We start from the raw sequence: 13153 nt of genomic DNA on the forward strand, positions 1-13153 counted from the left end.
ATCACAATTCCATGTACGGCTTTAATAATATCCAGCCTACCTGCATTTGTTTTTTGTTAACATAAATTCCAAAGTTGAATCAAATAAAAATCCTACTTCACTCAATCGTTTGGTCCAACTTAGTTTTGGAGATCTATCTTAAGTGTATGGACTGTTAATAAAATCATTTTGGTTTCCAGGTGAACGACCAGATTATCGAGGTTGATGGCAAGTCACTGGTGGGTGTTACGCAAGCGTATGCCGCATCCGTCTTGCGCAACACTTGCGGACAGGTCAAGTTTGTTATCGGCCGAGAGAAGGATCCTCATAACAGCGAGGTGGCTCAATTAATCCGCCAGTCATTACAGGTAAGATCAGCACGAACTTTACAAGAATTCTATCAAACTTAGATCTTAATTTCTTGCAGATATGAAAAAGTCTCGAAAAGTAAGATTCGTTTACAACACAAGTAAATAGTACTTTGGAAAATATTAACACCTGATTAATAAAATAAATGTTGCATGAAGAAAAAACCATTTGGATCATTTTGAGTATTAACCCTTAAAGCACTAAAGAAAGTTTGGTCTCAGTTCAGTTAGCAATAATTTAGAGATTCTGTTATTGCCAAAGTTAAATCTATTTTTAATTTCTTAGAAAAAGAAATGACAAACTGTTTTTTGTTTTTAAGCTTACCCCGTATGTATTACACATGTGGCTGTATCATATGGTTATATCCGCATGCCACATCTAACATAACACGAAACTCCAATAGAGAGTACCACTGGTTTTTTTGTATTGATTTTTCTAATCGATTTCACATTTTTCACACGCAATCCCAATTTGCTTTCTGGCGGTCAGAATTCAATACGTTACACATTCATAGTATTTTCATGAATTATAAGCACACAATAAACTAAAATAAGACAATATGGATATGATTTACGAGTAAACATTGTAACGACAATAGTTTCAATAATCAGTTAGGCCAGATCTGTAGAGGCATCTATTAATCTATTTAATTTTCGGAATAGAACAGTTGTGAAAATCTTAGATACAAAGTTATAATCATTGCTAGTATTTACTCCACTCCTGCTAGTTACAAAAAAAAAAAAACTAGCAACAAGAAGTTACTTTTTTGGGCCAGGTGGATTTTTTTAACAAATAGTTGAGATTTTGGTTTTTTTACTAACTCATTATATGCCTATATGGTCAACTTACTCATATTTACAATTCTTGAATATAAACAATTATAGATCCAGAATGGGACCTTGAGGTACTCCATGATATTATGTTACGGATATTAAAGTGATGAAGGAATATTGGTTGGCAGGCGGACAAGGAACGAGAGGAACACCGTAGACAACTGGAACGCAGTCGGAACCAGTTCCTGGATGAGGAGAACAATCAGCTGTCAACTGAGGATGTGAGACCAGCCGAGGACATCGGCATAGAGGGTCTAAAGCAGCTGCTGCAAGAGGTGCGTTGTCATCATGAGACCATTTAAATGAATGATTTATTTTGGAATTTATGAATAACAGAAACTAATCTGTGTGGAAACTTTTTTTGTAAATATCTTTTCTTCAAGTAATTGTAAGGAAAGATTGTCAATTTAGTACAGTTAAATAGATTTTCAAACCTGCACTTTCAAATAAATTTAAAATAATAATGTTTGAATAATTTCATAAGTTAAACACATAGTGTGTGTGTGTTAGTTTCATAATTATTTTAAGTTATTGAACTTAAAATTATTGTTATTGTTTACTCAAATTAAAATAAAAGAATCGAGTTGTTCTGTTGAATAATACAGCACAGTATTGGGACATGTTTTGTATGTACACATTAAACTGCATTGTGTGTATTTTATGTGTAAAGATTAGTGTATAAAATACAATCAAATAAGAACAAAAAAATTGATGTAAAAGTTGGAAACTTACAAGTGTGTGGGTATAATAAATCTGGTATTTTCTTCTTGCATGTTCAAACAAGAGCATGAAATATTAACGTTACACCTTAACATTGAATGCATCACTTTATAATCCACTTTTGTGTTCACTTGTCAAAAAATTCTTCAATGATAGATTTTCTGATTGTGTGGAGGAATGAAGTCTGTTATAACAACACATTAACGCAGTTGTTTCAATGGCTTTTTGTGAACATTAATTGTTTCTTTTATTTTTTAGTTGATCTCATTGTGAAGTAGCCAACTCTTGTTACATAAAGTTTTGTAATTTTATGTGAAAACCAATTTGAAATTTTGTTGTTTAGTAATGTTCAACATCAAAATAGCTCAATCACTTGTCCTCTGAAATATTCTTAATTACAGTGTTGTTGGATTAAATTGGAACAAGGCAGTGTATTATTGTGAACTATGTAGGCGACAAGGAGATTCAGAAGCCACATTAAACCTCTCTGAGCATGTTGTGTGAGGTACAACAATGCTGTTTTTTTTCTATGAATACCCGTCTACAATTTTCTTTTTCAGAGCTGCAAGTCTCCGACATCAGTCCAATTTAAAAAATGTGTATTGACAAGTATTATATATACTTTCTAAAGCATTTTTTATGCAAAATTAGTACTAATATAAGTGGATCAATCTTAAGTTTCAAAGGAAAAATCTGGTGTTAAAATGGATAACATAATATTTATTACGAAGTAAACAATAATTTGCTAATTTTTTCTCTGAGATTTTTTGAGAAAATTTTGGTTTGAAGTTGAAAATTCTCTGTGTCTACAGTGATAAATGAGGAGGAGTAAATATTCATTAAAATAGTTGAGAAATTCCTATTATTGCTTCTGACTGCAAATTTAACTCACACGAGAGAAAGTTTCAAATGAACAAATAGTTGAATTTTCATGTTGAATTCAAAGAGGAATAACATACAATTTTAATGTGTAATTAGTGGAAATACTTTTGCTCAAAAATGAGCTAGTTTTATTTCGTTAGGTTTTGGTTTTAAATTTTACGATTTTTAACCCCTTCACGGTTTTTTAAATAATACATTCATAACAATTGCGTAGAAGTGTGCTACTGATTTAATATTTATATTGTTCCCGTTTTATTCAGTTTTATTCCGTTATCTTCCGTAATATTGCGCAAGAAGCATTTCTATGACAACTGCACGTAGCACAATTAGTTCTAGCGTTTTCTACTAGCGTTTTCTGTCAGCAATTCCTTGTTCCTCTGTCATTAGTGTTTGCACCTTAGTGAGTTCGCTGTAGTCGCACAGTGCAGACAGCTACCACGTGTTGTTGCATGTCACCCGTCCTGGAGTATTTTATGGTTTTATACCATGTGTTTATTGTACCATGGAAATATCCTATTCACAAATAGACGATTGGCTTCGTTTGCGTGGTGATAACATGGACGCAGAAATTGAAAATAACTTAGTGGATGATACATAAAAAATAACAACAATTTGAAAAAAGACACTAAAAGTATTTTTTTTTTTTTACAAAAAATAGTATATTGAAACTATACAAAACTCTCTCTGAAAAGAACAGTAAAAATAAAATTCAGTAAAAACAACATAATTTTAGGTACTCAAAAAAAACCGTTAAGGGGTTAAGTGGCTTGACTCAGATATTTATTTTAAACGGAAAAGTGACAGTAGCTGTCAACACCTTATTGAAGTTGTATGGAATTGCTCTGTTACAACGTATTGAATTTTCAATACAAGTCTTCATGTTGTATTGGTATTTCCATTACTGATGCAGTTTATACCTCTAATTATGTCACTTTTGTAAACTTTATACTTGGTGCTGCACTTATAAATTATATGGTGTATTGCATTCAATCTTATTTTCATTCTTACAATGTACTTTGTTTAAATTGTAAATATTGGCACATTCTGTAATATTATGTATTCAGCGTAAAAGCCATTTCGAGCTCAAATGAATCTCTCTCATGTGAGTGTAATTGATAAAGACGCAAGTTTGAAAGTGTCTCAATAATTGTCATGTATTTTTTAACAAGAATACCTGGTTATCCATTTTTTATTTATAGTTCTAGAATAAACTAGGACTAAAGCCATCATAACTTATACGTACAAAGTTTTACAAAGAAATTGTAAAACATCTTTCTTTTACGTTGTATCCTCAATGGCTGCTAGATCTTGGTAACTTGCACAAATTGTGATGTAAACTCCTGATGAGGAGAGGAAGCGATATAACCTGCCAACAATAGGGCATTACGTGTGGACTGTTTCAGAGCCAACTACGTGTAGTGTTGGCCGATGCGGAAGTGGCCGCCTTGAAGGCTAGGGTGAGATCTTTACTCTTGCTGCCGTGTCAACGCATGTCTCAGCTTGCTCCATACTAACGCTTGTACTAACACGACGTGGTGTTGGGCGGGCACACTAATCTCAAAAAAATTATTGTTTACTAGGGTCAACCTAAAAGTTCTGAGATACTGAAGAACGATATATATCTCTATAGCATCACATGAAACTGAGTTTACCAAATTTAAACATTTGTGAGATAGATCTTAATTTGCAACATTGTGATGAAAATTTAAAACGAAAGTTAATATATTAAGGAAAATATGTTGTGTTCAACCTATGACATTTGGCACTTCAACATGAATTAAAGGTATGATAGAAATTTGATCCATAACAGTGGTCTTGATTTTGTAGACATTTTTAGTGTGAGGAATATTTTTTCATGTAGGAGGGTTATCAATTTGACATAATAAAACCTGATTGACAAAGATTTGGCTGGCAAATCATGCAGTGGTTGGTTACAGGTGTATTTTTGTTATTGTCACTTAGTCATACAGACAATTTTCTAATGTTCCAATTTGCTAAGAAAATAGAGTAAAGGCGTTTGAAACTATTGTTACAATGATGAAAAAAGTTATGTACACAGTTTTCTTTAGACGTAGCGGTTTGGGATACAGATGTCTGCCATAGCAGATTGGTGCCTAAAAGTTGTGCCGAACTTGAATGCCTATGGGCTCAACGTTAATGTAAACCATTGCAGTGGTTTGTTTCACACTGTTACGCAAACTCTGTCGTTTTTTTGGCCTAAGGCAATGAAGCATACATCTAATCAACTTGCTATTAATTCCCAGCTCTGTCAGTCCATTGTAATATATAACTTCAGAATTTTCATTGGAAGCTTAAACTTGTAGCTTGATTTGTGAGTGTTTTGATTTCATGTTATGAATGTAGTGGCTTCGTATTTTCCATCTATGGAAAATTCTACTTTTGAAGTCCTTTGATACCAAAGTTAAAGTGCTTTCAACTTTCTTTAAGTTTGACAAGTCCATCACAACATATCTCAGAACTTTGGGGCAGATTCTCATGACAGTTAAATGAACTTTTAAATTTACGAAAAACCGTTTCTGATACGTTTAGTTGTATTTGGTTTCTTTCAAGATAATCCAAACAAAATTAATCTGTGATTCGGATCTTAAGCTTTTGTTATCTTATTCACTTTCTATTGAAAAGACATTTGCAAATGTCTTTTAAACAATACATTTTAATAATTTATGTGTAAAATACATGGATTTTTTGCGTTATACACAATCGTAAATTGAACTTATAAATGTTTCAATGTGGTAGATTACATTTTTATGTAATTTTTGGTGTATTAAATTGTATAGAAAAGAGGCTTTATTCACAACAATAACCTGCATATATTTCAATTCCTGTATTTTAGAGTAAGATAAATAAAAGTACAGTAGAAATAAATTATTATTGTTACATTTTTAATAAAATATATTCAGTCGAAAGGTGCAGAGAAAGCATTTTTTACTGCAATACTTTGTAAACATATACTGTTATATTGTAAAATTAACTGAAACTTTTATTAATGGGTGATTGTGTATTTTTTATGATAGACAATCCAAGAAATATAGTTTCCATACATAAAATTTTTAATAAATACTACAGTATTAAGAAAAGTTTTATTCTTGTTTAGTAGAGTTTGGTATTCATTGTGGTACATATATATTTATATTTTTACATTATATTAATAATAGTTACGCAAATAAATGAAATCATTATTATTTATTCCTTTTCTCGTTTAATTATATGCTGCATGGCATATGTGCAACTATGCTTGCTTAATTTGGAAACCTTAGTTGTTTTGAGAATTATTATTAAACCAAAGACCATAACCTACAGAGTAAGATATCAGTCTACAGCACTATAATTGTTGTTTTTTGTATTTCCTCCATGTGTTAAATTATAAAAAACATTCATTTTCTTTAAAAATTAGAAAGTAAATAACTTGGCTTCCAATTTGAAAATAAATTAGTTAATTCATAATTGTAAGGTGATTCATGCAGACAATTAATAGCTTAAATTGTTCATAACATTACCATGATAAACATTATAATGCACCTACTGCTATAATAAATAAATAGATAATGTTGTTAATTTTAAGAAAAAAAAATTAAATTATACTGTAATTCTGCATTAAGTATGGTGAGTTGCTCACTATTGTGTTGGCTATACTATTGTTTTTTTAGTTATGTTAGGCTTTCCAAATTTTATATGGCATAAGTTCATCCTATTAAAAAAAGAGATTAAGTTTAAAAGTGGTCATGGGTTAAAACTGTCAATCCCTGTACTTTACAGAGTCTGTCCAGAAAAAGTAACAGACTTTTAAAATATTAAAACAAAATGGAAATTCCAAATTTATGCTATACATTTGGAATGTTTATTCTTCACTGTTTTCTATAAAATTAATATTCAAATTATGTTGTAGGTCAGTTAATAACAATAAATAAATTTAACATTAACTAGCTTCAAATTGGTTTCACCAAATTGTAGTGGATTGGTTAGTAATACCTTATTTCTTAGGGGAACACTGGTTAAATGTCACACGGATGCGCTAGATATTGCAGATCAATATATTACGATGTTAAATAAATCTGGAGAGGATGCCTGATCGTACTTTGGCTGTATAACTTTAAGTCGATCAGCTAATTAATGTTTAATATTCTTATACAAAAATATCAGCTCAGAACCACATCACCATACTATGATGAAAATAAATTATTTCGAAGATGAGTCTCGTTACACATTGAAAGATTGAAAATTTTAAAGTTTAAGTATAAAATAATAAATTTAAAAGGTTTTGCTGTCTGAAATTTGTTTTGTACAAAAAAATTAAAATAGTGTACATTTTAATTGGATTTTAATACATCACAACTTTACAATTACATTTTAATGTTTTTTTCACTAGTGGTATTATTAAGATTAATTGTAATTTTTAATTCGCTTAAAGTAGTATATTAACTTGATTGAAATGTTAACTGGATTTCAGACATTTGTCATTGTTATATGTTACAAGAATAGGATACTAGGTTTCAAGGATTGGAATCTATCCTCTGCTTCAGGTGTCAAAAAAGTAGTGTTAAGCAATTACAAACAAATCAATATATGGCGATGAACTCACTCAAGTTGAAATATTTATTTATTGTTTTAGAACTGCTTTTCACAAAATTAGTGTGTTTAAGTTTTATGAACTATAGAAAACTTGTGATTAGAAAGAGTTTTTTATTAACTAAATTAAGAATTGGTAGTAAAATAGAATCAACATTTAGGGCAATAATATTGAATAAAAATCGTGGAATTAAAAATTCATGGACTTGTCCCTATATGAAACTAAATTAATTGAATAGTGTTTTCCCCCTCTGACAGCATTGTTATATCCCAAGGTGGAAGAGCTGGAGGAGGCTGGCAGTGGCAGGGAGGAGATGGCGGAAAAGCTGCGACAGGCCAGTGCGCGCGTGCGTGACGTGGAGCGCTCCCTAGCGGCGTCTAGGAAGGATGTCTCTACGTATACCAGGACATGCTTGAACAGTCTCAGGTATTATCTACAAGCTCATGTTTGTATATACTTTTGTGTCTTACATAACAAAAACGCAAACGATTGAATCGAACAATAATGGTCTTTTCAGATACAGCCGATTAATCTTGGTAGCCAATGTAATATTTGTTATAACATATATGTTTTTGCATACAATATTTTACAAAACAGGTGTAAAGAAATGGAAGCAATGTTTCTGTGTAATTATTAACGTCATGTGCACTACAAATTTGTCTACAACAATTTGTTCACTTAGTCATGGCTAATACAGTACATATACATGAGAATATAACCATCACTTTTCTTGACTCAGAAAAAAAAAATATCTGTTCACAGTGGTAATACTATGGATACGGGAAGAGAAGAAGTAGGTCGATTTTTTTGACAACAGAAATATTGATTTATTCTCATGGATCTACATGTACTCATATCTCAGAAACTATTCGAGACACAAACAAACTCTTAATCACAAAATGATTAGAAACATTATAAGCATTCCAGAACACAGAACACTTTATTTTTGCTCTAAGTTCATAAATAATGAAGTTGAGGACTTTATTACAGTCTGAATAACTGCTAAATTGAAACGGAATGGTACACCAGACTGCTCAATGAACTTGTTAAGGTTTTTTAGCATAGTTATCGTTTCCACAAGCCGTGTCATATAGCATCTATCGGTTTTTTATAAAAGGGTGTCACAAAATTCTGTTGCTTATAGTACTCATCATTCCAAAACAAATAATGTCCTATAAATATAAGTCGAGAAATGTGTCATTTAGCCGCTAGCCACCATTATGTATTTTTTATTAAAAAATTTATATCTCTTGAACTAGTAAAGCTAGTAAAACCACTTTACACATAGGGCAGTAATGAATAAGAGGAAAATGTATAAAAAACATGTTGTGATTTGCTTTAAAATTAACAAAAACCATGTTTTTGAAAATTTTGAAGTCAAATAGTAAAGTAGTCTTATTTTTACCAAGCGAAGTTAGGGCTAAGAAGCCCTCTCTAACCTAGGCTACGTAAATAACAAAACGTAATTGTTATTTTTTTTCTTAAATAACAAAATAACCAGTTATATTATTTTCTATAAAAGAAAACTTACAATTGACGATGGCATCTTAAATGTCAAAAGGCCTTATAAGAAAATCAAAATTATTGGAATATTGTGAGTTTTCTTTTATAGAAATAATAGAAAATAGTTTTTCCAATGAGAAGAGCTCTCCTTCAATGAACCAGTATATAGTTTTAAAATGTATAAGATACCGACTATTTAATAATTTTTATGCCAATTCCAAATATAAATTTCTCAATGAAATCTGTCAACACATAAGTGAAAACGATCATTTAAGAGCTGTGCTTGTACACAAACCAGGAGCAAAAAATAATTTTTACTTGAAATGGTGTCAGTTGTGTTGCCATTACAAAATTTACAAGATACAATCTGTTTTAAAATTTTTATAAAAATGTCAAAAGTACTTTTTGTAAAGTTCATCAACGCACAAGCGACAACGATCATTTTAAAGGTAAGCTTGCACAAGACAGTATCAACAAATAGTTGACACCTATCAATAGTGTGTGATATATATATTGTTCCCTATTCCAGTTTTACATGATCAGTGCCAACATGTTACTAGAGTGCAGAGGAAATTTTTGTAGTATATTTTACAAGTTACATTTAAAGACTGTAGATAAAGTGCTGTGATTCCGATGTATCTTTACCACCACGACTTGTGCAGGGCCAGTATATTATCTTGGAGAAGAAGTACTACCGGGCCAAGCGGCTGCTGAGGGAGTTCCTGCAGCGGGAGACTGATCTGCTGCACAGAGAGGAGTTCTACATGCAGCTGCTGCAGGAGAAGGATACAGAGTACAACGCTTTGGTCAAGGCACTCAAGGATCGGGTCAGTTATAACTTTCACACTGATAAAAATATGAGGAAGAGTCAAAAATATCACGGAATTGATTTATATAATATATTTATTAATTGAAGTTAAAAACTTACAAGTCTATTTTCCCTCAGAATACTCTTCTCCTGCAAAAACACACTTGTCCCAACGTTCATGCAGTGTTCAAAACACTTTTGGATATCACTTTGTGAAAGTTCTTTAATTTTTGAAGCAAAAATACAGAATTTAATGTTTGATCGCTGTTCACTAATTGCCATTTTTTTTACTGAGAAAGGTTAACTTGTAGACACATGAAAACACTCTAACAATGGCAACTGAGCGTACCAACCCTACAGGTATTCTCTCCCCAGAAGTAGTACCAACTGCTGCAAAACAAATTTCCCCGTGAGAGCACAGGTTGTATATTTTAATCGATTCCGTAAACTTTTTGACTCTACCTCGTACGTCTGTTGGATTTGTTTGTTTCAGTGAAACAGTCCTGAGCCCATAACTGTTCTAGGTTCTAGGGTTTTCATAAAAATAATCAAAAGTTACCCGACTGTGTACAAATTGACCAGGTATTCAAACTGTAAACTAATGTACCATTTGAAATGTGCATGTGCATGTGCCTGAAATTTAATAAAAGGAAGTTCATTGATATGAATTGCCTTCAGGCAGTCAGTTAACTAAAAGGCTTAATGATTTCTTTTATGATCATAAAGAAATCTTTGATCTTAAAGAGGTTTTACACAAAAACATTTTGTGAGGACAAAAAAGCTTCTTATCAGAGGGATGTGGATGTAGTGTAATGTGGGATATTGTGTAATCCTTCATATTAAAAGTGTTATTCATTTTGACCTAATTGAAATATAAAAAAACACATTATGTTTGTTTTTTGATCAACTATAATAAAAGTAACCCAAAAATATTTTAAGATGTATACAGTGGTGTATAAGGGAGGGATGAGAGGGATAGAAAACCTTCCACAAGGGCCTGAATGTAAATAAAATATGTGTATAGGTTCAACCCAATTTATCTGGAATGCAGCACTTTAGTGTTTTACCTTAATTAAACCTATATATAATTAATACAAATCTAGATGTATTCAGATTAGTTCCATACTACCCAGTGTAGTGTACTCTTTTCTACCATTTTCAACCCCCACCCTCCCTGCCCAAAGCTAAGTCCTAGTTACAGAAGTGGATGTAAATTTATAAAAAGTCACAAAATCAACTTAATTTTTAGCAATGTGTAAAATTAAGAACTTATGTACTTTTAACAATTATTATTTATTTTAAGTAACTAAATATAAAAAATAAATTCAACAATTCAAAAGACCTGTTTAAACAGTACATCACAATAAAGCAATGTAAAACGAGCTCAGATTGATACAAAACAGCAATTACAGCCGAATTTAGTTGTTTATAGTAATAGCAGAGTATATTGATGCTGTCTGTTGGAAAAATGGTAAATCTGTGTAACATAAAATCTCAGAATGATCAGGCCAACATTGTCTTTGATCATGAAACTGTTAAACTCCATCATGCTAACATGAAAAAGCATGGATTATAAAGTGTCAATGTTTTGTACATCAAAAATTGGCTTCATTGTTGTCAACAGAAACAGCTAGGATTTAGTTCTACTGTATAAATTAGGAGGGCAGTTTGATAAGTCAGTGATTTTCTTCTCTGCTTTGAATGGCTATTAAACACCAACTGCACGATGCAGCTTGCTCAAAATTAGAAAGTTGTCCACTCATAGATTACAGTTGATTGCAGCGCTGTTGCATTTAAAGTTACTGCATGGGAAATTCAAAAAGTTACTGACTTATCAAACCGCCCTTGTAGCAATTCTTGTACTGTTCCTAATACTGTCCTTTTCCCCACAGGAATTTCCTCCAAACATTGAGTCTGACTTTTCCGAGATTTCACTGAACATCCCTCTAAATCCTTCCTCCTGTCCAAGCTCCGACTCTGAGTTTCTTACGTCAGAAGACACTGACAAGAATGTGGGATCATTCTTGGAGAATATCGATCCCAGTCAGTGTTCCCAAGTGAACACTAAGAAGACTCTTTCTTGCGATATAATCAAAAGTGTTTGCAGAAACATTTTTAATACAAAGGGGAGGAAAACAAGTTTAGAAAGAGATGATGAAGATTTTAAAGTAGAATTCGCTGCTTTCAATAAAACACACTGTCGGGTTCGGGTGACTTTGAACCTGGTGTTTGTGATTTTGAAATGTCAGAAACTAAAAAGTTCTCACCTAACAGTGACTTAGCGTTTGGTGATGGTCTGGTGCAATGCTTGAAAAAAAAATTTAATAGTGAGACATCAAAAAACATTGCATTGAAGAGCAATCAAATAAAAGTCAGTCCTAAAGATTGTCATTCCTGGATGTTCAACAGTCGCCCCTACACTCCAGTCAAGTGTAATGCTAAGCCCTGGCCTCGGAGTCCGTTCACAATTTCCTCCGATGAAACTTAACATTGCTTATTAACTGTAATAGAACCATGTTAACTCTTATTATTATGTCTTAAATCCAGATACGGTTTTTAATTTCCTCATATTTTTCTTTGTTTGTTAATGTTAATCTTATCAATAAACTTTAATTTCTCTTTTTTGACCTTCATGATTTTAATGAGCATTTTAGAGTGCTGTTAGTTTGCTAGCTTTGTTGTGGGATTTGAGAAATGGCTAGGACATGGGTTATGGTCATTAATATAATTACTGAAATATTTAACATTAAGGATGTAGTGGGATCTGTTTTCCTGTGCGATATGATGTCAGTATCTTTTCACACACAATTAGTGTAATAAAATAATAATAATAAAGTCCTTACCAAGGAAGCGTTCTTCAAAGTATCTGTTTTTCAAGACAACCATTGTCACAAAAATTCTACAAAGTAATTTCAATATTCTAAAAAAATGAGGGGATACCCAAAAGTTCTCGGAATAGCTCTGCTATGGGTGGTATTTATGCAGTTTAAACTTCTGCTGCTAGGTGTCGGTAACACAACTCATTGCCATTTCAGTGTCGCCTAGATTGTCGACGTGGCTCGTTCTGTTCTTCTGTAGTGACAGTTTTTTTCTGTTGTTGTTTTGTTCTATTTTCTTTTTTCATAATGGCAAGTTTCAGAAAACAGTGTGTGGCTGTGAAATTTTAGTTTCCTGTTCGGTAAAATTGCTGTTAAAACTGTTTTAAGGTTGAACACAACATGATTGGTTTTGAGTTTTCTTTCAAATCATCAACATGTTTCAACTCAATGTACTTTTTGATTATTAGTCAGAACGCAAAGCACAAGCTTTGAGAGCCACTTCTCATTCCCAAATCTTCAGATAAAATTCACTGAACTGATCTCCAAGGTAACCTACTAATCTCTAAGATTTGATCAATGATATGTCGATGGTCTGAAAGCTCAATTTCTTCAATTTTGAGAACAATTTTGTCAATGGAGATGTCATTTTTAA

General features: G+C 32.0%; 1 protein-coding gene across 1 annotated transcript in view; it reads left to right on the forward strand.

Moving 5' to 3' along the window:
* Nucleotides 1-12309, forward strand: part of LOC124374426 (neurabin-2-like) — a 31891-nt gene extending 19582 nt beyond the window's left edge. Inside the window, 7 exon segments of the mRNA XM_046832639.1 lie at nt 180-347; nt 1310-1456; nt 4187-4240; nt 7646-7768; nt 7771-7797; nt 9537-9701; nt 11575-12309. Of these exon segments, the coding sequence (XP_046688595.1) occupies nt 180-347; nt 1310-1456; nt 4187-4240; nt 7646-7768; nt 7771-7797; nt 9537-9701; nt 11575-11964 (1074 nt within the window). The 3' untranslated portion in view covers nt 11965-12309.
* The last annotated feature ends 844 nt before the right edge of the window (nt 12310-13153 follow it).

Source organism: Homalodisca vitripennis, unplaced genomic scaffold (genome assembly GCF_021130785.1).
Source record: "Homalodisca vitripennis isolate AUS2020 unplaced genomic scaffold, UT_GWSS_2.1 ScUCBcl_8338;HRSCAF=16410, whole genome shotgun sequence".
In the NCBI taxonomy this organism is placed as follows: Eukaryota; Metazoa; Arthropoda; class Insecta; order Hemiptera; family Cicadellidae; genus Homalodisca; species Homalodisca vitripennis.